We start from the raw sequence: 27,791 nt of genomic DNA, 5'->3' as shown, positions 1-27,791 counted from the left end.
TGATTCCTGTTACTAAATTGTTTTTTTCTAAAAAATAATGTTAAATCACATTGTTTGATCCATCAATTTATTCAATTGTTTAATAAATTACATTATAAAAAATTTGATAAACTTGAGGTTTGGGTCTCCTACAAAAGGAAAAAATAGCTTCCAAAATGGCTTTCCATTTTGTTTTTTAAAAATACACCTTTCATGCATATGTAGTAAATTATTTTGTCACAAATATCAATTATTTGAACATGTAACCAACAATTTCTTTAAAATAAACACTTTATGGAGAGGGGGGGGGGAATGAATTAGTTGACATGCTTTTTAAAAGACGAGTTTTGGTAACAGGACTGACAAAAATGCATCCATCTCCCTCTTAGAAACCCTTTAAAACATTAAATAAAGTTACCTGGGATTGACTAAGACACATTTTGAAGAGTTAAATATGTGTGTTATTAGATTCAGTGTTGAAAAAAAGATAAAAAAATTAAGTTTATTTTGGAAGAGTTACAACAAGCAAATGGCACCCAATTGGTGGAATGTCCCAAATATGAATTAACTAATGTACTTAAAATGCTGAATATTTTGTATAGAAGTAGCCCTACTGGAAATACTGTTAACATGACAACTAATACTGTTCTTTCTCTACTCTAATTAGAATACAGAGTAGAAATTGGCAGATTAAGAAAACATAATCATGTAATCAATCAAATGGTTTGCTATTTTAAAGTAATATAGAATTACAGACAATAATACATAGAATAATTATAGCCTGCAAGACTTAATATATATATATATATATATATATATATATATATATATATATATATATATATATATATATATATATATATATATATATATATATATATATATATATATATATATATATAAAGAGAGAGATAGAGAGAGGGGGAGAGAGAAGGGAAGAAAGAGAGAGAGAGGGAGAGGATGAGGGAGAGAGATGGAAAGAGAGATAGAGCAAGGGAGTGAAGGAAGGAAGAAGATATTTGTTCCCACTACGAGTAGGGAACTTATAGCTGCACCTGCTGTACCAATGTTAGTCCCGTCCTTGCTATAAGCCTTTATGATAATAGAACTTGACTTTTTGTCCCTTTAAAAAGAGTGTCACAAACTGAAAATTGTAAATGGTGTTGCTATTTTTTAATGCATTTGGAAAGAACTCAACTTATTTTGCAGTGATGTCCTGACCATGTAGGAAAACCATTACATATATAAAATTAAGGTTGGTCTAGTAGTAATTACTTTTATAAATCTTACTCTTGTAACTAATTGTTTTCCTGCATATGCAACATACCCATTCATGATGCAGAACTTTATATTAAAAGGTAAATATTGTCATATTTAGATAGACACTTATGGCCAGCTTACAAGTGGAGCGCTATATAACAATTGCGCTTAAGCATTAACTGCGTTAGAAGCAAACATTTTGTGCACGTCGGGTTGCGCTCATATTTAAAGTTGAAAGTAAAAAAGTTATTGCATGCACGCTAACCCAATGAGCGTCAAAAGCTGAAATTAGAATATTGCGCATGCTATTGCACTTTATTAAATATAAATATTGCATAAAGATGCTTTTACATGTTTCATCTACATGTACCCACTAATCAGCAACATATTCCCCCATTTAATTCAATGTGGCCAAAAAAATAGTATATTCATATTCATATTCCAATGTTCTTTGCATTCAATAATATGTTCTATTTATTCATAAATACTTATTGCTATATACATTTGATGTTTTTTTGCACAAATATGTATTTATACATATATATATATATATATATATATATATATATATATATATATATATATATATGAAACAAAAAAAGCGTGTATGTCAAAGGGTTAAAAAACCTCTCTTTCAAAACACAGAACTGCGCTCTAAATAAACCTATTTTTTTAAAATACAATATAAATATCTGGATGATGCCAAAATCAAAACATTCAAATAATCAAATAATATTGATTCATTGAAAATATATAACAGAATGAAATATATAATGATAAGATAATAAATCACAATAAAAAGGATAAGTTGGTTGGATCCCACGTAATAGTGCAGATCAATTGTAGGTGTCGGCTGCTGTATCTTATTAATCCTCCGGAATCTCACGGAGTAAGGTAGAAATCTAAAAAAATGAGAAAGAAAGCGCACAAAGGCACCTACATAGTGCAAATCAATTTAATTTAAACAATAATACAGGGGTATATTAAAACTGCTCCCCGTAGGGTATCTACTCACAAGAGTCAACCTCAAACTTGTGAGGTATGTTTGAGCATGTAGTTTGAAAGTTCCGCTCAGAACCGCTTGCTATGAAAGTGCTTAATCAAAGAAGTCAGGACAAATCCAACCTGAATGCCGGGTGTCGCTGTCTGTAACTCGAGATCTGGACAAGTATTTCTCCCGGCCTCTTATTCCACTCACATCCCTTTTTGGTAGGAGTTTTTTTGGGATACAATCTTTCTTGAGCAAAATGGTCCGTGCAGATACAAACACAGCTGATCGCAAATAGTGCTGGCAGAATGGTGAACCGCTGAGGGAGAGAGGTTGGATTTGTCCTGACTTCTTTGATTAAGCACTTTCATAGCAAGCGGTTCTGAGCGGAACTTTCAAACTACATGCTCAAACATACCTCACAAGTTTGAGGTTGACTCTTGTGAGTAGATACCCTACGGGGAGCAGTTTTAATATACCCCTGTATTATTGTTTAAATTAAATTGATTTGCACTATGTAGGTGCCTTTGTGCGCTTTCTTTCTCATTTTTTTAGATATATATATATATATATATAAAATATATATATATGTATATATATATATATATATATATATATATATATATATATATATATATATATATATATATATATATATGTGTGTGTATATATACACACAGATATTTATAGGAGTATATAATTATAAATACATAGAACATGTTCTGCTATGTGCAGAACATAGGAATGTCAAATATTTACAGTTAATACACACTATAACACTTTATGAAATATAAATATTGCATAAATTTGCTTTTACATGTTTCATCTACATGTACCCACTAATCACCAAGTGCTACACATAAAGATACCAAGAGAACGAGGAAAAATTGATAATAGGAGTAAATTAGGAAGTTGCTTAAATTTGCCTGCACTATCTGAATCATAAAAGAAAAAAATTGGGTTTTATATGCCTTAACTGCAATGGGCTCTAATGCACTTATATATTTCTATATATGTGTACTTATGTGTTTATATGTGTATATATGTCTGTAAATACATATAAGCAATAGAGTCCAGCCAGGGGTCCGATAAAAAGCAAAAATCTTTTTTTCAAATCCTCAAAAACAGCATAGCAATTAAGAGTATACGTAGAAGGTGGCAGCAAACCAGGACTAACGCGTTTCAGCTATATCAAGCCGTACTCATAGACCTCTGGTATGCCGCTATTACAGCTGTTATTTATACCTAAACAATCATTAGGTTATTAAAAACATGTGTGCCACCTTTAAGCTAATGCCTGCATATATATCTCTATATCCTAGTGCTAACATATATACAATATTTTATTCAATCCTATGCTTATCGGAGGCCAAAAACTATATATAGACCTGACATATTGTTACTTGTTGCCCTAAGTAAGTTTCCCAATTACTGTAACCTTGAATCTTATTATAATATGTGACATCAACATCTAAAAAATTAACTCAAATTATCAAGTGAAATGTACAGCAGTGTCTATTATTTTACAGTGTGTAACTATATCTTCCACTTGTAATATTTTGTAGAATTTTCAGATTAAGTAAACATCTGGATTATATTTTAAAAGTATAAACCCAGATTTTTTCCTGCCATTAAATACCTTAGGTTTCCTGATCTTAAAAGGGGAGTATACCTCACATATACGTATGTTAAATAATAAATATGCAGGGTTTTCGATATTATTTTTACATGTATTTTTGTATGTGTTTTATGACACTTTTTTGTTTCGGGAAACAGTTTGCCAGAGCCCTGAGGTCACGCTAACCCAACGCACGTTAACTTCACTTGCACTCAAGCGATCATGTTTACTTTCAACTTGTAATACAAGCGGAAAACCCAACGTGACACAAACACCCGCAATAAATCAATTTTTAACTTGCACGCCACTCGTCATCTGACCCTTATAGATTTGTGTATACGTTTCCCAATAATAAAACTTGGGTTTCTATGATGCAACAATCCATTCTATTTGTACCTTTTAATCAGACTTGCATTTAAAGGGACAGTAAAAACCTTGTAATTACAAACAATATGTTTCTGCAGCCTTGCAATAAATTAAAAGAACACAAACATTTTCTTTGATTATTCAGGTAGAGAATACAATTTTAAACAACATTCAAATTTACTTCTATTATTTAATTTGCTTCATTTTTTAGATATCCTTTGTTAAAGAAATAGCAATGCACATGGGTCAGCCAATCACACAAGGCATCTATGTGCAGCCACCAATCAGCAGCTTCTAAGCCTGTCTAGATATGCTTTTCAGCAAAGGCTATCAAGAGAAGGAAGCAAATTAGATAATAGAAGTAAATTGGAAAGTTGTTTAAAATTGCATTCTCTTTCTAAATCATGAAAGAAAAAAAAATTGGGTTTCATTTCCCTTTAACATAGTGGGTATTGAATGCAGTATTACTTTTTTTGATGGTATTGTTATTCAATAGCCAAACTCCACCCACCTCTTGCCATATATGGAGCAGCCAATCTAGACTTATTACTGGAGTAGACAAGACTAGCAACGATCATTATGTTTGCAAAACCTTCATTGTTTTGCAGTTCCTTATAAGATAATCTCTCCTGAAGACAATTAGGGACATACATGGCTTAGCTTTGTGAAGTCTTCCAGTTGTCGGAAATTGGAATTCTCAGACTTAAATTACATGGAAAGTGTGAAAATTTAATAAGAAAATATATTGTAAAGTTGTTCTACTACGTATAATTATTTTTTTTTTTTATCAAAATCTCTTAGAGTTTAGTGCCCTATAAAGATAAATGTCATCTGCTCAATATATAGCGCACAACCACTAAATAGTCAGACCAAATGCAATTAAATAGTTTCATTCTTGTCATGTCTGATAATGTATTTAGCTGCTTGTTGTGTTTGCTTTATCCTATTATAAAAGTGTAATTCCCTTAGCACAAATCCTTCTCATTCAGAATCATCAGCACAGTATATGTCACTGTACCACATAGGAAAACATTGTGAGCTAATGACTCAATGACTTTATGCGCCTTTACCTCCCATGCGTCTATGTGGGACTGCCACTCTTCCAAGACTTCTAATTTTTCCATCTGCCTCTTGGCTTCATTAATATTCGAGCACACAGCTTTCATTGCTTGGAGAGCTTCCATAACATGTGCATATTCACTGTGCTTCTTTGGAGTCCTTTTTAGTAATTCCTGTTAGAACATTGACAGCTATTAAATTCATTTAAAAGGACTGATACATACAGTACTTGCAAAAGTTACAATAGCAATAATTAGCAGCATAGACATGACTTGTTTTTATCTAAAATGTTAACTCTAGGTTTTATCAATCTTTTGTACACAACATATTTTTTTTATATGTGCTACATTATCAATAGGTGAAACACAAGGTAAATATGTCTACATAAAAAATAAAGAAACATCACACCCAGTTCTGGAAGACTTTTTTAAAAGGATTATTAATTGTAAATTGTTATGAAAAAATACTTGCAATGTCCCAAACAGGCATAGCTAGTGACTGGAGGCGTGTGCAACTGCTGTTGCTGCTGATTGGCTCAATGGCTGTGGCTGTTTGTGACTAGCAGTTCTCTTTAGTTTCTGAGTGGAGTTAAGAACATTGGGGTTAATTTATCATTTGTCGAGTGGACATGATTCACTATAGCAATGTACAATATAGCCACCAATAAGCAAGCACTATCCAGGGTGCTGAACCTAAAAACAAATGTGGATTTAGTATCCCTTTAATAAATGGAGCCTATAGACTTACAGTGTCAGTAGTGCTAAAATGACATGCTTTAACAAATCAGAATATATTATTTTTGCACTATAATATTCCTATAACTAAAATGTTGTAAAGTGTTTTATGTATAGTATAGCATACGCTGTCAGCATTTATCATTTCACCAGCAGTTCTTGTGAACTGCTGGTGCAATCCCGCATCCTGCAGATTCGCGGAAAATCGGCTGCTAGCAGGGGGTGTCAATCAAACCGATCGTATTTGAGATCGTATTTGAGGTTATAGAGCAGCGGTCTTTAGACCTTGACTATTATAACCCCATCCTCTTTGTTTCCCTAGCTGCCATCTAGCTCTGTTATAACCCATAATGCCACTGCACCTCTCTGCCAATCCTTTGACTGGTATCCTCTAGCATTCAGAATAAATCACAGAACCCTGACACTAACATTCAAACCTTAAATAACACTGCTCTCCGGTATATCTCTGACCTTCTCTACAACTACTCTCCTTCCTGTCATCTTTGCTCTGCTCATGAACTCCTTCTCTTTTCCTCTCTTGTTACCTCCTCACGTTCCATCTACACAAATTATTCAGAATGGCCACAGTCTTGAAGAACTCTCTACATTGCTCCACAAGACTCTTCCCCAAGTTTTCAAAGTTTCAAGCTGTTCAGGATGCATAAAATGTACACTAATCTTCCCTTACCTCAGTTCCTCTCCTTCTGCCAGTACCTTGCAACCCTTAGTATGTAAACCTACAAGCCCAGCTGTCCTGTAGATCCCCATCATGTAAGGTGATCTACAACAGTTGGCAACTATTGGCAGAGCCCTCTACACATTTGCTTTTTATAAATATACTTTTGTATATTATACATAAGTTTATTGTACTGCAGAATCTGTTGGCACTCTATTAATAATATAATATTGTCTTTTTTTTCAATCAACTAACACCCAAAACCTCATATGTCTCCACTCAAATAACCCAGATAAACATTAACAGTAGGTGATCCAAGCCTATCAGTAAATAATTTTACAAGCTAAGTAGGGTATTACAGAATAAATATAAAGGGCAATTTACACAGAAGGATGGGCAAAAGCATCCTTCTGGTGAACTGCTTGTGCAATGCCGCCCACTGCAGATTCACGGCCAATCAGCTGCTAGCAGTGGGTGTCAATCAACCCAATTGTGTCTGATCGGGTTGATTGCTGTCCGGCGCTCAGAGGCGGCGGACCAGTTGAGCAGCATCTTAAGACAGCTGCTTCTTAACTGCTGTTTCCGTACTAATGTACTAATACTATGTGCAGAATTATATAACATTATTGTCTAGCTTTACTGCCCCTTTAAGGGTGGGCAGCTACACTACAGAAATTGGAGTTTTTATTTTTTTTCAGACAAAAAAGGGAAAAAAGTAATGCCAAAGCCATATATGTCTGCTATCTATGAACAAAGGGGATCCCAGAGAAGCATTTCAGCCATTTGTGTTATAATTGCACAAGCTGCTTGTAAATAATTTCAGTGAGAAAGCTAAAGTTTGTGAAAAAGTAAGTGAAAAAGTTAACTTTTTTTTTTTTTATTTGATTGCATTTGGCGGTGAAATGGTGGCATGAAATAGAAATATACCAAATGAGTCTAGGTCAATACTTTGGGTTGTCTACTAATATATATATATATACACACACATGTGAAGGGTTATTCAGGGATTCCTGACAGATATCAGTGTTACAATGTAACTATTGCTAATTTTGAAAAAAAAAATGGTTTAAAAAAATAGCCCTATAACTTGCAAAAAAAAATTGCAAGAAAATTGAAAAATGGTCTGGTTACAAAGGGTTTAAAGATTAGTGTCTCTTTCAACATTAATCTGCTCTCATAGGCAAGTGTGCAAACTCACTTTCATTATCTCTTAAAACTTTATCCAAAACCTGGAATACTTTAAACAATATTTATACTGGCAGACTATCTAGGATTGTTATACTTTGTAAATTGTGAAATGAACATTGTGTGTGGTGAAGTAAAAAGAAAGTAAATATAAGGTGTGTCTGAAGCTGGCTAGCATGTCTTACAGTGTTTACTGCAAGATGATGTCGCTTTTGTGCCAAGACTTGCGTGCATAATAGAAGCCCTGTTAGATGATGAGCAAGGAAAGGGAAGTGATTGTATAACGAAGATTTAAATAAATCTAGTGGCATGTTTCAAGTCTCTAACACAATTTCCTAGCAACCATACTTACTCTCAATAGAAGTGGGTACTTGCAAATTCTCTGGATTGGCGCTACTAGATAACCTTCCAGAGGCACATCCGTGTTCTTTCTTCCTCCCAGTAACATACAATTCTGAAAGCATAAAACATTCAACTTTAGAAGGAAACCAATCTACTCAAGTTTTCCATGCTCTTTAAAGCTACAAAGAGTTTACATTATGTGGTCACATAAAAATGTAACATTAGTATGTTGTGATAGCAAACAAATCAATGAAAAACAATTTTCTGACTTAAAATGAAACAAAAAAATGCACTAATTAAACATGGTCTCTGTAAGTCTAAATATACACTGCACATAAGGGTGTAATGGTATTGCCTGGTAATGATGTCATGCTAAACTGCAGATGTGGAATCATAATTTTATTTCAGATTACATTTTTGATTGAAGTATCACCAATATTAGACTAAAGAATGACTAATTTGCAAGAGAATGTATATAATATAAAAATATCTGAGTGCAAATACCATCTGGACCATTATTTATTAAATTGCCGTTAGCATTTTTTTTTTTACAAGATCATCTCACTTCCGCTGATAGGCAACTCCATGCACTTGCCAATTCTTCATCTATTGTTAAAATTTTGGATCAGACCTTAGCATCTATCTAAATATGAAATATCCTTTCCTCCTCATGAATTTTTATAATACCTACTTATGTATATATATATATTATGTATATATATATATTCTTCCTAATTAATACATTTTTTTTTCTATAATAACAGGAGGTAGCAGCAGGATGTGGTACTGCACATAGTTTTTAAATGTTTCAACCATGTTCACCTTTAGTATATCTATATTTGTAGCCCAGAAAGCATATCTCCTCTAGGGACTGATTTTCTAAAGCTCTCTGGTCTGGCAAGATTCTATAAGATGTCTCGTCAGTATTATAAGGCTACTTAAGAATTGTTTTAAAGGAAATAGAGATGTACATTCAATTTCAGATGAATGGATATTTGTCACGAAAGAATGCGCCAACGAACATAAAGAAAATGATAAAATACTGAAAAATCATCAGTTTCCTTTATTTATTTATTTTTAAGTACTTAAAACTTACCTTAATTTGCTTTCCATGTTCTGGAAAAAACTTTTTATTTTTGTTTCATTTTAAATTCAATGAAAATCGAATAGTGCAGTCAACGAATATTCGAAGAAACAATTTTCTCTTTATATTCATTACGAAATTGTGTCCAAAGCGAAATTTTATGGGCTGCACATCTCTAAAGGGCAATTCTCTTTTGGGAACTGTGTACCGTATTAAAGGGAGGTCACTAATATGCTTTATGTTAAAGTGCCATAAAACATGCTGAGATCTGTGCATATCCTAAAAGGGCTAATTAAGTAAAAATAGTTTGCATAAAAAATTTTTTTTAAAAACTGCTGGCAAGTATTTAAAAAAAAAATCAAAAGCAGCTTATTTGCTTGTAGGCATGCTCCAACAGATAATGAGTGCCTACTGCATTCTACCAAAAGCAAAGGCAGATACAGATACAGCCAAAGAAGGAATTGTGCGGGGGGAGTTAGAGCTGTACAATTCGGAAACTTAAAAGAAAGGGTTAAAGGCGAGGCACTGCAGTATCATTTTAAAGTAATTAAAATACATATTATATTTTGTCTCTATCCCAACTTGTTAAATGTCCCTTTAAGGAGTTGACACTTACCTTAAAATTTCTCTCCATGCTGGTGAGTTTTAATGTTAATATTCCATTAATTTTAGTGTAGAGGACAAAAAATAATATAGTATGAACTAGATTAAAAGTGGAGTGCAATTAATAGAGCAGAGTCTGTTTTCTTTTGTGCAAAGAATAACGCACATCTGGTATATGGATGGTTAAATATTTTAACCAAAGCGCTGAAACTTTTTTTAATGGCTATTGCAGGTAGTGATAGTAGTGAGGTCATTGCAAGTGGTGAAAATATCACTGTAAAAAGTATCAGATTTTGAGACCTTAAAGGGACATAATACTCATATGCTAAATCACTTGATACTGATGCAGTATAACTGTAAAAAGCTGACAGGAAAATATCACCTGAGAATCTCTATGTAAAAAAAGGAAGATATTTTACCTCACAATCTCCTCAGCTCAGCAGAGTAAGTTCTGTATAAAAAGTTATACTTCACCTGCTCCCAGCTGCAAGTAAAAATAAAAAAAAAAATGAAGAAATGAACAGCAGCCAATCAGCATCAGCAGTGCTCAGGTCATGAACTCTTACTGTGATTTCATGAGATTTGACTTAACTCTCATGAGATTTCATAGTAAGCTTCCTTTACCTGATTGGTGAAATAATATGAGAGTTCACGAGGCTCATCCTTTCAGCTGTCCCAGGACAGACACACTAAAATGCTGCTTAGAAATCCTTTACAATGGGAGGTGGCTACTGAGGAAATTTTGAGGTAAAATATCTTTCTTATTTACATAGAGATGTTCAGGAGATATTTTACAGCTATGCTGCATCACTTTCAAGTGTTTAAACATTTGGTTGGTTTGCATAACAAAACACATGAAAAGGCTATGGAAATTAAGGTTTTAAAGGGATAGAAAAGTCAACATTAAACTTGCATGAGTCAGACAGAGCATGTCATTTTAATACACTTTAACATGTGCTTTGTTCTCTTGGTATCTCTTGTAGAAAAAGAATACGCACATATCCTACACTAGTGGGAGCTAGTTGCTGATTGTTGCCTGCACACATTTCTCTCTTGTGATTGGCTAACTAGATGAGTTCAGCTAGCTGCCAGTAGTACAATGCTGCTCCTTTAGCAAAGGATAACAAGAGAAAAAGGAAATCTGGTGATAGAAGTAAACTAGAAAGAAAGTTGTTTAAAATTGTATGTTCCTATCCAAATCATGAAAGAAAATGTTAGGATTTCCAGTCCCTTTAAAAGACTTCACACTTATGAAACAAATGTTTGTTTATAAAAAAAAAAATTGTGGCAGAATTTAAATTACATTGGCTATGGCAAGGGACGGGAATGAGAAGGAATAAAAGATATAAGGCTAAGTTTGTGTCTGTATAAGGTGCTTTTACTTTATATAAGTCATTGGAAACACATTAAGGGGAAATGTATTTTACAGTATATTCTCTCTTTATAAAGGTTACAGTATTTTATAGACAGTACTGATAATGGGCTTCACTCATGTAGTTGTGCTCTTCTGACTGTATTTAATGCTAATAAGACAAGCTTCAGAAGTAAACACTGCTGCAATGTCTGTAGTATTCCTTATTCGGGGACTGCTGCAGTCCAATTGCACAATGCTGCAAGTAGTGCCCTCAATACTGCAAAGTCCTCATTAGCAATAATTACTTTTGTAGACTCCAAAAATGTGCAATTACAGGGACAGTATACACTCATTTTCATATAACTGCATGTAATAGACACTACTATAAAGAATAAGATGCACGGATACTGATATAAAAATCCAGTATAAAACTGTTTAAAAACGAACTTAGAAGCTCTCAGTTTAGCTCTGTTAAAAAGGCAGCTGGAAAGCCCACTGCAAGTGGGAAATAAGACACCCCCCCCCTCCCCCCTCTTTTGCATATGAAAAGACCCTTTACACAAACAGGAGCAAGCTGGAGAAGGTAGCTGACAGTATTCACATAAAACTTTGGGGCTTGGTTAGGAGTCTGAAAATCCGAGCAATGTTATTTAAAAATAAGCAAAACTATACATTTATTTAAAAGAAAAACTTTATAGGCTAAATAAATAGATCATCTACAAAACATTTATGCAAAGAAAAAATGAGTGTATAATGTCCCTTCGTTATAGCGAATAATGTCCACCCGGGGTTTAATAAATTAACCCCATAGCATGCTTACAGGAATCATTGCTCAATGTTGGTCACATTATCCTTGCTTTAGAACCAATTCATGACTATTTCCAGGTCCAGTCCCAAAGTCTTTATGTGGCGACAAGGGGGCCCATTTATCAAGCTCCGAACGAAGCTTGTGGGCCCCTGTTTCTGGCGAGTCTTCAGACTCACCAGAAACACAAATTATGAAGCAGCGGTCTAAAGACCGCTGCTCCATAACCCTGTTGTGAGCTGCTGGTGCAATGTTAAATACAATGTTAAATACAATGTTAAATACGCTCTCCGCATTTAGCGAGGTGTTGCGGACCTGATCCGCACTGTCAGATCAGGTCCGCAACACCTTTGATAAATAGGGGCCTAAGACTTCAACCTCAGACAGCAAGGGTGCTTACAAACAAGAATCTAATGTGTCATCAGCTAACACTTCACACCATTAAAATTCCTGGTGGAGCTTTCAAAGTTATCAATGCACAAACAATGCAAACTATTAGGTGATTACTCATGCAATGTATATTATAGCCATGGATAAACTGGGCATTTTGTACCATGCTGTTTATTGATTGCACCTCATTATATTCAGCACTAAGCTGACCTCAGATAACGTGCTCATATCTTAGACTCCAGCATGTGTTTATAATTATTACATCTTATACACAAAACCTGTTTGCTTTCATTTCATTGATAAGATTGTTTCCGTGACGAGCTCTCTTTGTGTGGCCTCCCTTGCAGTTGTCTGGTCTTCCACTGTGAATTGCTTTCTTTATTTGTGCAATGGGAAACATGAATGGTATGAGCTGCTACCTTTTATTGTGTAATTTATCTTGGAATATTTATTTATTTGTCTGGAGTGATATAAATACTGCTGTTGCTGCTACATGATGCTATGTGTTTTTCCTCCAGACAAATTTATTCAATCTAAAAGGGACATTGTACACTAGATTTTTCTTTGTATAAATGTTTTGTAGATGGTCCATTTATATAGCCCATCTGGGAGTGTTTTTGGAACAATGTATAGTTTTGCTTATTTTTTTAATAACATTGTGCTGATTTTTAGACTCCTATCCAAGCCCCAAAGTATCAGATGTAGACCCAGTTCTACAGATTCCTGCTGCTATTGTTTGTGCATGCTGTCTTTTCATATGCAGGGAAGAGGGAGGAGGGAGCATCTGCTCTTTCTGCTTTCACAGTCCCTTTCACTGGGTGTCCCAGCCTAACCTAATCAACAGTGCTAAACTAAGAGCTTCTAAGTAAGTTTTTAAAAGGTTTTATACTCTATTTTTAGATCAGTATCTGTGCATATTCTGCTTTATAGTAGTGTCTGTTACATGCAGTTATATGAAAATTTGTGTACACTGTCCCTTTAAAGCTATTTTGTCAAGTAGCTCCCAACCTTCCTACATGAATATACAGACAGAGATTAAAACATTTTGAGGTCTTGCTTATCATGTTTCAGCTCATCAACAACAGGGTTGTAACCTAGCCAGTATTTTACTGACGAGACTGGTTTAGGTCAATGTAGAAAATAAAGAATAAATATAGAAATGAATATCCTATTATGGTGAAACTTACTCTAAGGGGTACATTTACTATTGTGCGCTACATAGTATCATGTCCGCCGCACATACGCTGTCAGCATTTATCATTCCAACAGCAGTTTTGGTGAACTGCTGGTGCAATACCGCCCCCTGCAGATTCGGGCGTGTGTCAATCAGCCCGATCGTATTCGTTCGGGCTGATTGATGTCCGCCACCTCAGAGGTGGCGGACAAGTTATGGAGCAGCGGTCTTAGGACCGCAGTTTCATAACTTCCGCTTCAGGCGGAACTGAAGCGGAGTGCGTCGTAAGCAGCATCCGCTGCTTCATAAATCGACCCCTAAGTGTGTTTGAAATTAATTTTAAACAAATGAGCATTTAACCCCTTAAAGACAGAGTTTTTTTTCCCAGTTTCTGTTCTTAAATGACAGTCCATTTTGGAATTTTTGTTCAGTATTGGTTCCACCACAGTTATCCGCTCTCTTGTTAAGAGCACCCATACATATATACACCATTTTTAACAGACAAGCAGGGCATTCTTGTAATCATGCAGTTTTCCTAATAACCATTTCTAAAAACCAGTGTAGCTAAAAAAATATCTCCAAAAAATATTAATTATGAAAACCGCATGGGCCACGAGCAATAGATTGTCTAACTTCAGTACTTCGGATATTGTGACCATGGTAACTCCTTTTCCCCCTAGACTTCCATGGGGAGTACTAAAGAAATATTAGTTATTGCTTGCAAACTAACCTGACACTGCACTAGATCAATTGCGCTAAAGCCGAAGGTGCGTTCTCCACATAGTAGAGAATTTTATTTTATTTTACATATATATATATTATTATATATTTTTATTTATATATATATATATATATATATATATATATATATATATATATATATATATATATATATATATATATATATATATATATACATATATATATATATATATATATATATATATATACATATACACAAAACACACTCTCAGACTGGACAGGGTACACATCCCAAGTCACTGTGAACCCCACAGCTCTGAATACTTACAGACAGATGCACAGGCCCAGCAACCCAGGCAGTTAGCTCCTGGTCAGCCTGGATGACAGGCCCAAAGGGAAACTTACAAAGCTTATTTTCACAACACACAGAAAACCTGGCACTCACTAGCAGGCACACAGTAATATTTAAAAGCCAAACCCAACAGAGTCAGCTGCATTTGGCCCAGGAGCACGTCAAGGTCTCTCCCATTCTGGGTCCCTAACCAAGCAGCTACACAATGCATGCCTTTAAACAAACAGAACCAACACCAGGGGTCACAGGCCTTTGTGATTTATCTTAAGTAAATCCAAAACACAGAAATTGACCGCACTCTCACACTGGACAGGGTACACATGTACAGACAACTGAACAGTTTCCAGCAACCCATGCTATTGACTCTCCCATTTCTGCTTTTAAATATTACCGAGTGTACCATGTTTTATGAGTGTTTTATATATATATATATATATATATATATATATATATATATATATATATATATATATATAAAGGTGTCCCTCTGAGACATTGCGGAGACACAGGTAGCGGTGTCTTGGGAAAGTATCCTCCTTTTGGGGAGTGTGACGTCAGACACCGAACAGAGGCGGCAAAGCGGGAAGGACTACAGTCGGAATTCACAAGCCGATCTGACAAGCACAGCGGCCCAAGTCAAAAGGATCTGTGAGTACCGTTACAAGAAAACTAGTAAACCCCCAAAAGTGTGTACTAATATCTCTATTCTATTTTGGACCACCATACGCTGATATATGTACAGACTTTGACTGCGTGCAAGGCACTAGGAGCAGTCTCACACAAAAAAGCCTGTTTAGCACAAAGACACAGACTGTAAAAATAGGAACCGCTTATAATTTAATGAAATAACTTGTAAGATCTACAATTGTTTAATCCTGTGAAATAGAGATTAATGTTTTGAGTTTTTACTAAATCTTAGCACAGTTATAATTCTAATGAATGATAGATTGACAAGTGTTTAATTCTATGAAGTAGAGATTAAAGGTCTGACTTTTTTACTAACCTCAGCACAGATATAAGTAATATTTTAAAAGGTTTATAGCTGGCTCCTTTGTTATTTTATCGTTAATAACGTTAACCTTAGAAATTATCACGCAATATACAAACCTATTTTAAAAAATCTCAAGGTTCATTATATATCGTTTTTATTAATTTGGGAGACGTCCCACAGTTTATTTTAGAAGAATATGTGAACATTTTTATTGAATTCTTTAAAAAAATGTATAAATACTTTTTTAATTGTTTCTAAGATAATAAATTGGAATTAATACTGGATTGTGTATTCTGACCTTATATTCTGTCAAACACTGGTCATTTTTTTCACTCACACCCATGAATATAGGGGTAATACACACTTTGATATAATAGCACTAACACACAGGTTTTAGGTAATATTATTTTTTCTAACATTAAATTTAACTAGTTCCCTGCCAAAGTACACTAAGTACACACTGTGTAGAGAGATAATTAGGATCCAAATTTGATTGATTTAATCACATTAAGTACACATATTTTTAGGAAAATACAATATTCCTTCTTAAACTGATATATACCGATATAATATCGTCATTTTATTATTTTTTTATTTTTTTTTTCACCTTTATTTATTTATCACCTTTAAAAATTATTGAATTCACTATTACCATTATATAAGGAAATTATTAATTCACACAGCCACGTACAATCCCTTAAGCTGGAAACAACGCCCCTATATACCTCCCTATCTACATAATTTTTTATGTTTTCTTTATTTTTCTAACAGTCTGAGGCATACCCATTTCCCTTACTCCCAGCTAATGCAAAAATTGCATGCACTAATTTTTATAATACAATTATATGTTTGTGTCTGTGTGTGCACGTGTGTGTTAATGTCTGAGTGTGTTTGTGTTTGTCTGTGTGTGTGTGTTTATGTCTGCGTGTGTATGTGTGTTTTTATGTCTGCCATTATCTGTGTGTGTTGTGTCTGTGTGTTTATGTCTGCGTGTGTCTGTGTGTGTTTATGTCCCCGTGTTTGTGTGTGTTTGAAAATGTCTGCGTGTGTCTGTGTGTGTTTGTGTGTTTGTTTATGTCTGCGTGTGTTTATGTCTGTGTGTGTTTATGTCTGTGTCTGTTTGTTTGTGTGTGTCTGTGTGTTTATGTCTGTGTGTCTGTGTGTGTGTCATAAGATTATCACTCCAACATATTTCACTTGCAACTGCCAGGATGATAGGACCTATCCATCTAATGCATCAACAAGGGGGAGTCCACACTCACTTATCTTTTTTGTTGCACAATAGTAGTTGTTGGTTAGAGATGTTTCAGGGACAGCCTTCAGGTTCGCTGGAAAAAGCAGTTTTAAAGCAGCGGTCTTAAGACATTGATCCACCCGATCCTATACGATCAGGCTGATAGACACCCCCTGCTAGTGGCCGATTGGCCCGGAATCTACAGGGGGCAGCATTGCACATGAAATTCATCGGTTTATCATGTCCGTCAGACAATGATAATTCGGCCCCCATATATCTATCAATGTGATCAAAATGTAATTCCGCATATGAAACAATGGAAGCAACATAAAGGAGTAAAACATGAAGAAGTCCCTTTATTGCAAATTTATTAGTATAGTAGAAGTAAAAAAACATTCAATATACCTTTCATTATAACGAGTTCAAAGAACAAATAGTTATCAGTCTGTGTAGTTGAATATGTGTGTATCTCATAGCCGTTTTACATCAGGAATGGTACAGGTTATTTGTAGCAATAAGATTAGGTTCATAACCAAATTACAAGTCTCACTGTGAGTGTATTATACTACTTCATAGATATCTAAGGGCAGGATGTTTATAGTGATTGTATAAAGCACCATTGTTATAAATGGTAAATTTAATTTTAATTAATTTTACATATTGTATATACAGTATATATATAAAATGAATCAGGCACAACCTGCCCATATGAAACATCTATGGAGTGGAACCTGACTTACAAGTCTATATGCAAGTCAAGATCATTTCTCTGTCAGGTCTTACATATGACTACAATAATAAATATGGCATAAAATATTACCTGCTTGCTAGTGTATTTTTTCTGACTGATCTTGATGTACTTCAGAAGTTTTACATTTCATAAATACATTGCATACAGAAATAGACTTTGAGACCATTAAAGGGATAGGAAAGTCAAAATAAAACGTGTATGATTCAGATATAGCATTTTATTTTAAGACACTTTTAAATTCACTTCTATTTTCAAATGTACATTATTCTCTTGGTATCCATTGTTTAAAAAGAATATTTACATATCCTTAACTAGTGGGAGCTAGCTGGTGATTGGTGCCTGCACACATTTGTCTGACTAGATTGGCTGACTAGGTGTGTTCAGCTTGCTCTCAGTAGTGCATTGCTGTTCTTTTAGCAAAGGTTATAAAGGGAAAATAAATTAATTTGATTATAAAAGTAAATGGGAAAGTTGATTAAAATTGTATGTTCTATGTGAATCCTGAAAGAAAAAAATTGGGTTTCGTATCCCTTTAAGTTTTATGAACTATTTCATACTATTCAAAGGATATATTGCACTAAAACTCTTTCTTCCTCTCCTTTCCCCTTCCTTGGGGATTTCTCTAGTATATGTAATTTATTAGAAGGGTATTAGCACCAGGAAAATGTGTCCGTTAGTTAATCTTTTGTGGTTACTTCAGATTTCAAAATCGCTAAATGTTATAGTAGTATTTTAGATTACGCTCAAGCACAACTGTACATTAAATATGCTTTTAGTGCTCAATGCGCTATTCATGAAATGTATAGGGTGTACTAAGCCACATTTATATAAAACAAAAATTTCTATTTTTAAACATCCACTTATAACTTCTTAGTTAGAGACCAAGCGCAAAACATTGCACCCTGTGCTATCGATTGTGCTCCACCTGTAGTTAAACCGTTTATGGGGGAATTTAACCTTTTCACAAAAGTTCTTTGCCATTGGCTTTTTTATTTCTTGTGTGAGTGTGTCTTATTTAAGTGATATCAGACACACCATCACTGCCCATAATAATTTGATAACAGCTTATGTTTCAGTAAAGAATAGCCTGCAAGAAAAACGTATTGCCTTACCAGTAAAAATGTTCTCACTGTTCTGATTTTGTTAAGTTCAAGCAGAAGTTTTTGTGCCTTTTCATGATTACTGCAATATTCATCATAAATTCCAAAACGGTCTTTCTGCAAAAGAAAAAAAAGCTTTAAAAAAGTTATATTTACCATTAATAACTACCAGTTAAGGGCTATATTATGAGTGGAGTGCTATTTATCGCTCCCGCTCGTACACTAACTGCGCTTGACTTCGTTTTTTGCTCGCGTCAGATACTGCACTTACTACAAGTTGAAAGTAAAACGTTTTTGCTCACAAGCTAGCCTGACGCATACAAAAAGCCAAAGTTACAATATTGCTATCACATTAACATATTTTCCCATAGACTTGAAAAGTGGAAAAAAAACATCAAGTTGCGCAAACCCTTCATTTTCTGAAGTGCGCTAACACGTCATTAAATATTAATGTTTCACATTCCAATGTTCTTCACATAGCAGAATATGTTCTATTTATTCTTAAATACATATTTCTATAATAGTTTTCTGGTAAAATATATATCTATCTATCTAGCATCTATCTATCTATATGATTTTATATATGTATAGATACATGTATAGGTACATATAGATATATATAAGAACATTGGAATGTGACATATTTACAGTATAAACACAGTTAAACACTTTATTAAATATGAATATTGCATAAAAATTACTTTACATGTTTTCAGCTACTTAACTGCAAAGGGCTCCAATGCACTTATATATATATATATATGTCTAGATTTATGTGCTTATATGGTATACACTGTATGTCTGTAAATGCCTTCATCACATCAGATTTTGTCTCTATGGCAAGATGGGGTTAATGAAACCCACTTACTGAATATGCATAACATTGTACAGGCGTAATGTATACAACCATTTATTCAAAATAATCGTTAAGAAAAATACTTACATGCAATTTGACTCCGTTTATATATTTGTAATCATAAAGTTTACCACAAAAATGCTAAGTATGCAAGATAACTACATGAAATATACTGTATATGGTCAGGACATACTGAGTCTTTGGATAATGATACATTGTGATTTTTGTAATGTTTGAGCTGTTATGGTTTCTTGGTCATTTTAACATTTAGTAACCTGGAGGCGGTCAGGGGAAAAGCTGTAACTGTGGCTAATTAAAAATCAATAGTATTATCCAGTACACTATCCACTCTCACTATAAGACATTCTAGTGTTACCTCATCAGGGATGCACTGTTTAATGTTACTCTAAAAGAAGGAAATACTATTAGAGAAGTATTCTGTAAATAGTTTTCTATATTGGTTTGGAAACAAGTCTGGCAGTCAAGAACCACTGTTTCTTTTATGCTTTTAATGTTTTAAACTCCTTTTTTTACTATATTGGAATTCTAGACTATTTTTTGAATATTTAAACATCATTATGAAATTTACTGACTTTGAGTGATTGTAAACTATACCGATTTGCACACAAGCATCGTAATAAATGTTACATTTAAGCCTAACTTTAATTCCTTTTTTTTTAAACACCTAATAATAAAGTTATTGCCACTATGCTTTGTATATTTATTGATCCATTCCTCCGCCCGTTGCAGATGCAAATTTTTTTTTTGTGACGGTTTGGCAATTGTCCAATTGAAAGATGGGCTATTTGGCGTCCATCGAAGAAGACAATACGCCCTTTTGATCATTTTAACATGTTTGACTTTTGACTTGTTTTTAACTTTGTTTGAGGGAAAAGAGACTACGGGCATTCATGTTTCGCACATGTGCTTTCCGAAATGGAAATCCCTGCTACGTCACAGAGTACACTACTCTGCAATTTTGAAAAGTTGATACGCTTGTTAACAAAGGGGAATCATGCTCTCTGAATTGCGCAACAAACTTGTTCACTTTCATCTGTTCCTGTCCGGTAAGTAAACAATGAATCTTGTGAATCATTGTTTACATCGAAACGGATTACGAGCTAATGCACATGCATTGGTTTCTTGGACGTGTGGAGTGTACATTCCTCCCTATGTAGAAAGCGGGTGGGACTGCTCTCTACATCACACTGTAACCGAATCAGGAAATATAAGGGGCGGAGGAACAAGAAGAGTGAGGTAAAAATTATAAATTAAAAATAATCTAATAATAATTTAAAAAAATAACTTAGCTGTTTTAATTCTAAAATACAGTTAATATGCAATATGTATAGCAAACCGTTAAAATTTATCATCACTTTCAGTATTCCATACCTCTCAACATTCTGCTGAGGCTCTCTGGGGCAGGGAGGTGAGGGGATTTGCGGGAGGTGACGCCATCAATGTTTTGTGAGAGAGGCCACAATTAGAGGGGTGGGCCTGCAGGTGAAGCATGAATGGGCTAGCAGAGTAGGGGCATGTCCTGGGAGGGCTGAGGTAGTTTCTAAAAACCTTTGCATTAGCCACAGAAGTTTGTCAAGAATATTTGGGAGGTCTGAGATTCAATCACCTATGATCAGTTAGTTGGTAAACTTCTAACTCTTACCTGTGTTTGCTACATAGTTTGCTGTGGAATATATACTATATCATTTGAACAACTTTTTTTCCGTTTGAGTGTCCATGTTACATTTTTTTAAAAATGTAAATGGTCTTTTTCTCGCGAGTCTCGCAATCCGTGCGTCTGGAAATATTTTATTAAAAAAATGGGCTGACCCTCTTTTTCCGATGAGTAGCGATAGGCCTTCCATAGAAAACAATAGGGATCATTGTCCAAGTAAAAATCCATTCATATCACCGATAAACTCTGATCTTGGCAGTGGAGAGGGGACGTGTATTCAAAACACAACAACAACAAATAATGTGCAGTCACTAAAAATAGAAATTGTTTCTGTGTAGTAACAGTTCCGGTAATACATTTGTAAACTAAGTTTCACTGTACAATCAGTAGATTATTTACATTTAAAAATCTCGCCACTGAAAGGCTGGCGAGAATGGTATGGGCAAAAAGCTGCATGTAACATGGGGGATAGAAACTCCCGGCGATGTTTCCCCATTAAAATACAGGCTACTCCCAAGGAACACCCATGAACTTCCCAAGTAATGCCTATATACTCTCTATTTGTGTGTGATCACCATTGTTAATAAAAAAAATAATAATCCTATAGGAGCTGGGGGATATTATTATATGTATGTAGTATACTGTTAAATACTATAATATATATGTAAAGTCTTTCGGCTAGATTACGAGTCTTGCGTTAGGCTTAAAAAGCTGCGTTGGCCGGTCCCAACGCTGCTTTTTAACGCCCGCTGGTATTATGAGTCTTGAAATGACAGGCTCACTGGTCACTTTTTTGGCCATACTCGGAAATACCGCAAATCCACTTACGTCAATTGCGTATCCTACATTTTCAATGGGACTTGCATAGCGCCGGTATTACGAGTCTGACCAAAAGTGAGCGGTAGACCCTCTCCTGTCAAGCCTGGTACCGCATTTTAAAGTCAGTAGTTAAGAGTTATACAAAACAACGCCGTAGCATAAAACTCTTAACTAAAGTGCTAAAAAGTACACTAACACCCATAAACTACCTATTAACCCCTAAACCGAGGCCCCCCACATCGCAAACACTAAAATAAATATTTTAACCCCTAATCTGCCGAACCGGACATCACCGCCACTATAATAAATATATTAATCCCTAAACTGCCGCACTGCCGCATCACAAACACTAGGTAAATATTATTAACCCCTAATCTGCCGTCCCTAACATCGCCGACACCTACCTACATTTCTTAACACCTAATCTGCCACCCCCAACGTCGCCGCCACTATATTAAATGTATTAACCCCTAACCTAAATCTAACCCTACCCCCCCTAACTTAAATATAATTACAATAAATCTAAATAAATATTCCTATCATTAAATAAATTATTCCTATTTAAAACTAACTAATAGTTACATTGTAGCTATCTTAGGGTTTATTTTTATTTTACAGGCAACTTTGTATTTATTTTAACTAAGTACAATAGTTATTAAATAGTTATTAACTATTTAATAACTTCCTAGTTAAAATAAAGACAAATGTACCTGTAAAATAAAACCTAACCTAAGTTACAATTACACCTAACACTATACTATAATTAAATTAATTCACTAAACTAAATACAATTAATTACAATTAAATACAATTATCTAAAGTACGAAAAAACCCCACTAAATTACAGAAAATAATAAAATAATTACAAGATTTTTAAACTATTTACACCTACTCTAATCCCCCTAACAAAATCAAAAAGCCCCCCAAAATAAAAAAAGCCCTACCCTACCCTAAATTACAAATAGAAGGGACTTTTGTGGGGCATTGCCCCAAAGTAATCAGCTCTTTTACCTGAAAAAAAAAGTACAAATACCCCCCAACACTAAAACCCACCACCCACACAACCAACCGTACTCTAAAACCCACCCAATCCCCCCTTAAAAAAAACTAACACTAACCCCTTGAAAATCACCTTACCGGGAGACGTCTTCACCCAACCAGGCAGAAGTGGTCCTCCAGACGGGCAGAAGTTGTCATCCAAGCCAGGCAGAAGAGGTCCTCTAGACGGGCAGAAGTCTTCATCCAGACGGCATCTTCTATCTTCATCCATCCGACGCGGAGCGGGTCCATCTTCAAGACATCCGACGCGGAGCATCCTCTTCTTTCCTCGTCTGACGACTGAATGAAGGTTCCTTTAAATGACGTCATCCAAGATGGTGTCCCTTCAATTCCGATTGGCTGATAGAATTCTATTAGCCAATCAGAATTAAGGTAGAAAAAATCCTATTGGCTGATGCAATCAGCCAATAGGATTTAAGTTCAATCCTATTGGCTGATCCAATCAGCCAATAGGATTGAGCTGGCATTCTATTGGGCTGTTCAAGTCAGCCAATAGAATGCCAGTTCAATTCTATTGGCTGATTGCATCAGCCAATAGGATTTTTTCTACCTTAATTCCGATTGGCTGATAGAATTCTATCAGCTAATCGGAATTGAAGGGACGCCGTCTTGGATGACGTCATTTAAAGGAACCTTTATTCAGTCGTCGGACGAAGAAAGAAGAGGATGCTCTGCGTCGGATGTCTTGAAGATGGACCCGCTCAGCGCCGGATGGATGAAGATAGAAGATGCCGTCTGGATGAAGACTTCTGCCCGTCTGGAGGATCACTTCTGCCCGGTTGGGTGAAGACGTCTCCCGGTAAGGTGATCTTCAAGGGGTTAGTGTTAGTTTTTTTTAAGGGGGGATTGGGTGGGTTTTAGAGTAGGGTTGGTTGTGTGGGTGGTGGGTTTTAATGTTGGGCGGGTATTTGTACTTTTTTTTTAATGGTAAAATAGCTTATTACTTTGGGGCAATGCCCCGTAAAAGGCCCTTTTAAGGGCTATTTGTAATTTAGTGTAGGGCAGGGCTTTTTTTTATTTTGGGGGACTTTTATATTTTGTTAGGGGTATTAGAGTAGGTGTAATTAGTTTAAAAATCTTGTAATTATTTTATTATTTTTCTGTAATTTAGTTTTTTTTCGTACTTTAGATAATTTTATTTAATTGTAATTAATTGTATTTAGTTTAGTGAATTAATTTAATTATAGTGTAGTGTTAGGTGTAATTGTAACTTAGGTTAGGTTTTATTTTACAAGTATATTTGTCTTTATTTTAACTAGGAAGTTATTAAATAGTTAATAACTATTTAATAACTATTGTACCTAGTTAAAATAAATACAAAGTTGCCTGTATAATAAAAATAAACCCTAAGATAGCTACAATGTAACTATTAGTTATATTGTAGCTAGTTTAGGGTTTATTTTATAGGTAAGTATTTAGCTTTAAATAGGAATAATTTAGTTAATTGTAGTAATTTTATTTAGAGTTATTGTAATTAAATTTAAGTTAGGGGGGTTAGGGTTAGGTTTAGACTTAGGTTTAGGGGTTAATAACTTTATTATAGTGGTGGCGACGTTGTGGGCGGCAGATTAGGGGTTAATAAATGTAGTTAGGTTTTGGCGACATTGGGGGCGGCAGATTAGGGTTAATAAATATAATGTAGGGTTCGGCGATGTTGGGGGCAGCAGATTAGGGGTTAATAAGTGTAAGATTAGGGGTGTTTAGGCTCTGGGTTCATGTTAGGGTGTTAGGTGTAGACATAAAATGTATTTCCCCATAGGAATCAATGGGGCTGCGTTAGGAGCTAAACGCTGTTTTTTTGCAGGTGTTAGTCTTTTTTTCAGCCAGCTCTCCCCCATTGATTCCTATGGGGAAATCGTGCACAAGCACGTTTAGCTAGCTCACCGCTAACGTAAGCAGCGCTGGTATTGAGGTGAGATGTGGAGCAAAATGTTGCTCTTCGCTCACTTTTTTGCGGTTAACGCCGGGTTTATAAAAACCTGTAATACCAGCCCTGTCTACAAGTGAGCGGTGAGCATAAACTGCTCGTTAGCACCGCACCCCTCCTAACCCAAAACTCTTAAAAAAGTGTTTGTTATTTAAATAAAGAGGTCGTTATCTTATGGCATTTTGTTTTTCTTTTAAGGAAGAAGATTTTGTGTATGGGATATTAATATAGAGGTTACTCTAGAAGATTTATGACATTAAGCAAGCTATTCCTTCTTGTAGAGACCCCAGTCACCTTGTGGAGCTGTGACATGAAGTGACACTGCACAAATTAAGTTAAAAATACAAAATAAATGGCTAGATTACGAGTTGTTTTTTTTTTTCTAAACGTTCCCCAAGATTATAATAACAATTATTAGTTAGAATCTGCATAATATGCCTAGTAAAGCAATCGTTTTAGCCCAGAAAAATGTCTACCAGTTTTTAAGCCCTTTTTGAAGCCCTTTATTCTTTTATGTTTAACTAAGAAAATGGCTTACCGGTCCCCATGAGGGGAAATGACAGCCTTCCAGCATTACATGGTCTTGTTAGAAATATGGCTAGTCATACCTTAAGCAGAAAGGTCTGCTAACTGTTTCCCCCAACTGAAGTTACTTCATCTCAACAGTCCTGTGTGGAAACAGCAATCGATTTTAGTTACTGTCTGCTAAAATCATCTTCCTCTTACTAACAGAAATCTTCATCCTTTTTCTGTTTCAGAGTAAATAGTACATACCAGCACTATTTTAAAATAACAAACACTTGATAGAAGAATAAAAACTACATTTAAACACCAAAAAACTCTTAACCATCTCCGTGGAGATGTTGCCTGTGCAACGGCAAAGAGAATGACTGGGGTGGGCGGAGCCTAGGAGGGATCATGTGACCAGCTTTGCTGGGACTCTTTGCCATTTCCTGTTGGGGAAGAGAATATCCCACAAGTAAGGATGACGCCGTGGACCGGACACACCAATGTTGGAGAAATAGTGTGCGGTGCTAACGCTCCTTTGTTTCTCACCGCTCACTTAAAACAACGCTGGTATTACGAGTTTTCTGCAAGCCGGCGTTAGCCTCAGAAAAGTGAGCGTTGAGCAAAATTTAGCTCCACATCTCACTGTAATAACAGCGCTGCTTACAGTAGCGGTAAGATGGCTAAACATGCTCGTGCATGATTTCCCCATAGGAAATAATGGGGCTGAGATGGCTGAAAAAAAAACTAACACCTGGAAAAAAGCAGCGTTCAGCTCCTAACGCAGCCCCATTGTTTCCTATGGGAAAATACATTTTATGTCTTCTACACCTAACACCCTAACATGAACCCAGAGTCTAAACACCCCTAATCTTACACTTATTAACCCCTAATCTGCTGCCCCCGACATTGGTGACACCTGCATTATATTATTAACCCTAATCTGCCGCTCTGGAAACCGCCGCCACCTACATTATACTTATGAACACCTAATCTGTCGCCCCTAACATCGCCGACACCTAAATTATATTTATTAACCCCTAATCTGCCGCCCCCAATGTCGCCAAAACCTAACTACAACTATTAACCCCTAATCTGCCGCCTCCAACGTCGCCGCCACTATAATAAAGTTATTAACCCCTAAATCTAAGTCTAACCCTAACACCCCCTAACTTAAATATCATTTAAATAAATCTAAATAAATATTCCTATCATTAAATAAATTATTCCTATTTAAAACTAACTAATAGTTACATTGTAGCTATTTTAGGATTTATTTTTATTTTACAGGCAACTTTGTATTTATTTTAACTAGGTACAATAGTTATTAAATAGTTATTAACTATTTAATAACTACCTAGCTAAAATAAATACAAAAGTACCTGTAAAATAAAACCTAACCTAAGATACAATTACACCTAACACTACACTACAAATAAATTAATTACCTAAACTAACTACAATTAAATACAATTAAATTAAATAAATTAGTACGAAAAACAACAAACACTAAATTACAGAAAATAAAAAAATAATTACAATTTTTTTAAACTAATTACACCTAATCTAATCCCCCTAATAAAATAAAAAGACCCACCAAAAAAAAAAATTCCCTACCCTATACTCAATTACAAATAGCCCTTAAAAGGGCCTTTTGCGGGGCATTGCCCCAAAGTAATCAGCTCTTTTACCTGTAAAAAAAAAAATACAATACCCCCCCCCAACATTAAAACCCACACGCCCAACCCTACTCTAAAACCCACCCAAACCCCCCTTAATAAAACCTAACACTAACCCCTTGAAGATCACCCTACCTTGAGACGTCTGACTCTTCACCCAGCCGGGCCGAAGTCCTCCAAGAAGCCGGCCACAAGTGATCCTCCAGACGGCCAGAAGTCTTCATCCGATCCGGGCAGAAGAGGTCCTCCAGAGGGGCAGAAGTCTTCATCCAGGCGGCATCTTCTATCTTCATCCTTCCGGCGCGGAGCAGGTCCATCTTCAATCTAGCCGATGCGGGGCATCCTCTTCCAACGAAGTCCACCAGATGAATGAAGGTTCCTTTAAAATGACGTCGTCCAAGATGGCGTCCCTTGAATTCCGATTGGCTGATAGGATTCTATCAGCCAATCGGAATTAAGGTAGGAAAAATCCTATTGGCTGATGCAATCAGCCAATAGAATTGAAGTTCAATCCTATTGGCT

The 27,791-nt window shown here is 35.3% G+C and overlaps 1 protein-coding gene across 1 annotated transcript in view; it reads right to left on the bottom strand.

Annotated features, from left to right (window-relative positions):
• The window catches only part of PREX2 (phosphatidylinositol-3,4,5-trisphosphate dependent Rac exchange factor 2), a 689,594-nt gene that overhangs the window by 460,352 nt on the left and 201,451 nt on the right, over window positions 1–27,791 (bottom strand). Inside the window, exons 4-6 of the mRNA XM_053715101.1 lie at window positions 18,760–18,864; window positions 8,218–8,319; window positions 5,282–5,443 (exon numbers count right to left, since the gene is read on the bottom strand). Of these exons, the coding sequence (XP_053571076.1) occupies window positions 5,282–5,443; window positions 8,218–8,319; window positions 18,760–18,864 (369 nt within the window). The remainder of the gene's footprint in view (window positions 1–5,281; window positions 5,444–8,217; window positions 8,320–18,759; window positions 18,865–27,791) is intronic.

Source organism: Bombina bombina, chromosome 5 (assembly GCF_027579735.1).
Source record: "Bombina bombina isolate aBomBom1 chromosome 5, aBomBom1.pri, whole genome shotgun sequence".
NCBI lineage: Eukaryota > Metazoa > Chordata > Amphibia > Anura > Bombinatoridae > Bombina > Bombina bombina.
The sequence above is the reverse complement of the archived record's forward strand: the minus strand, read 5'-3'. Positions and strand labels throughout refer to the sequence as shown.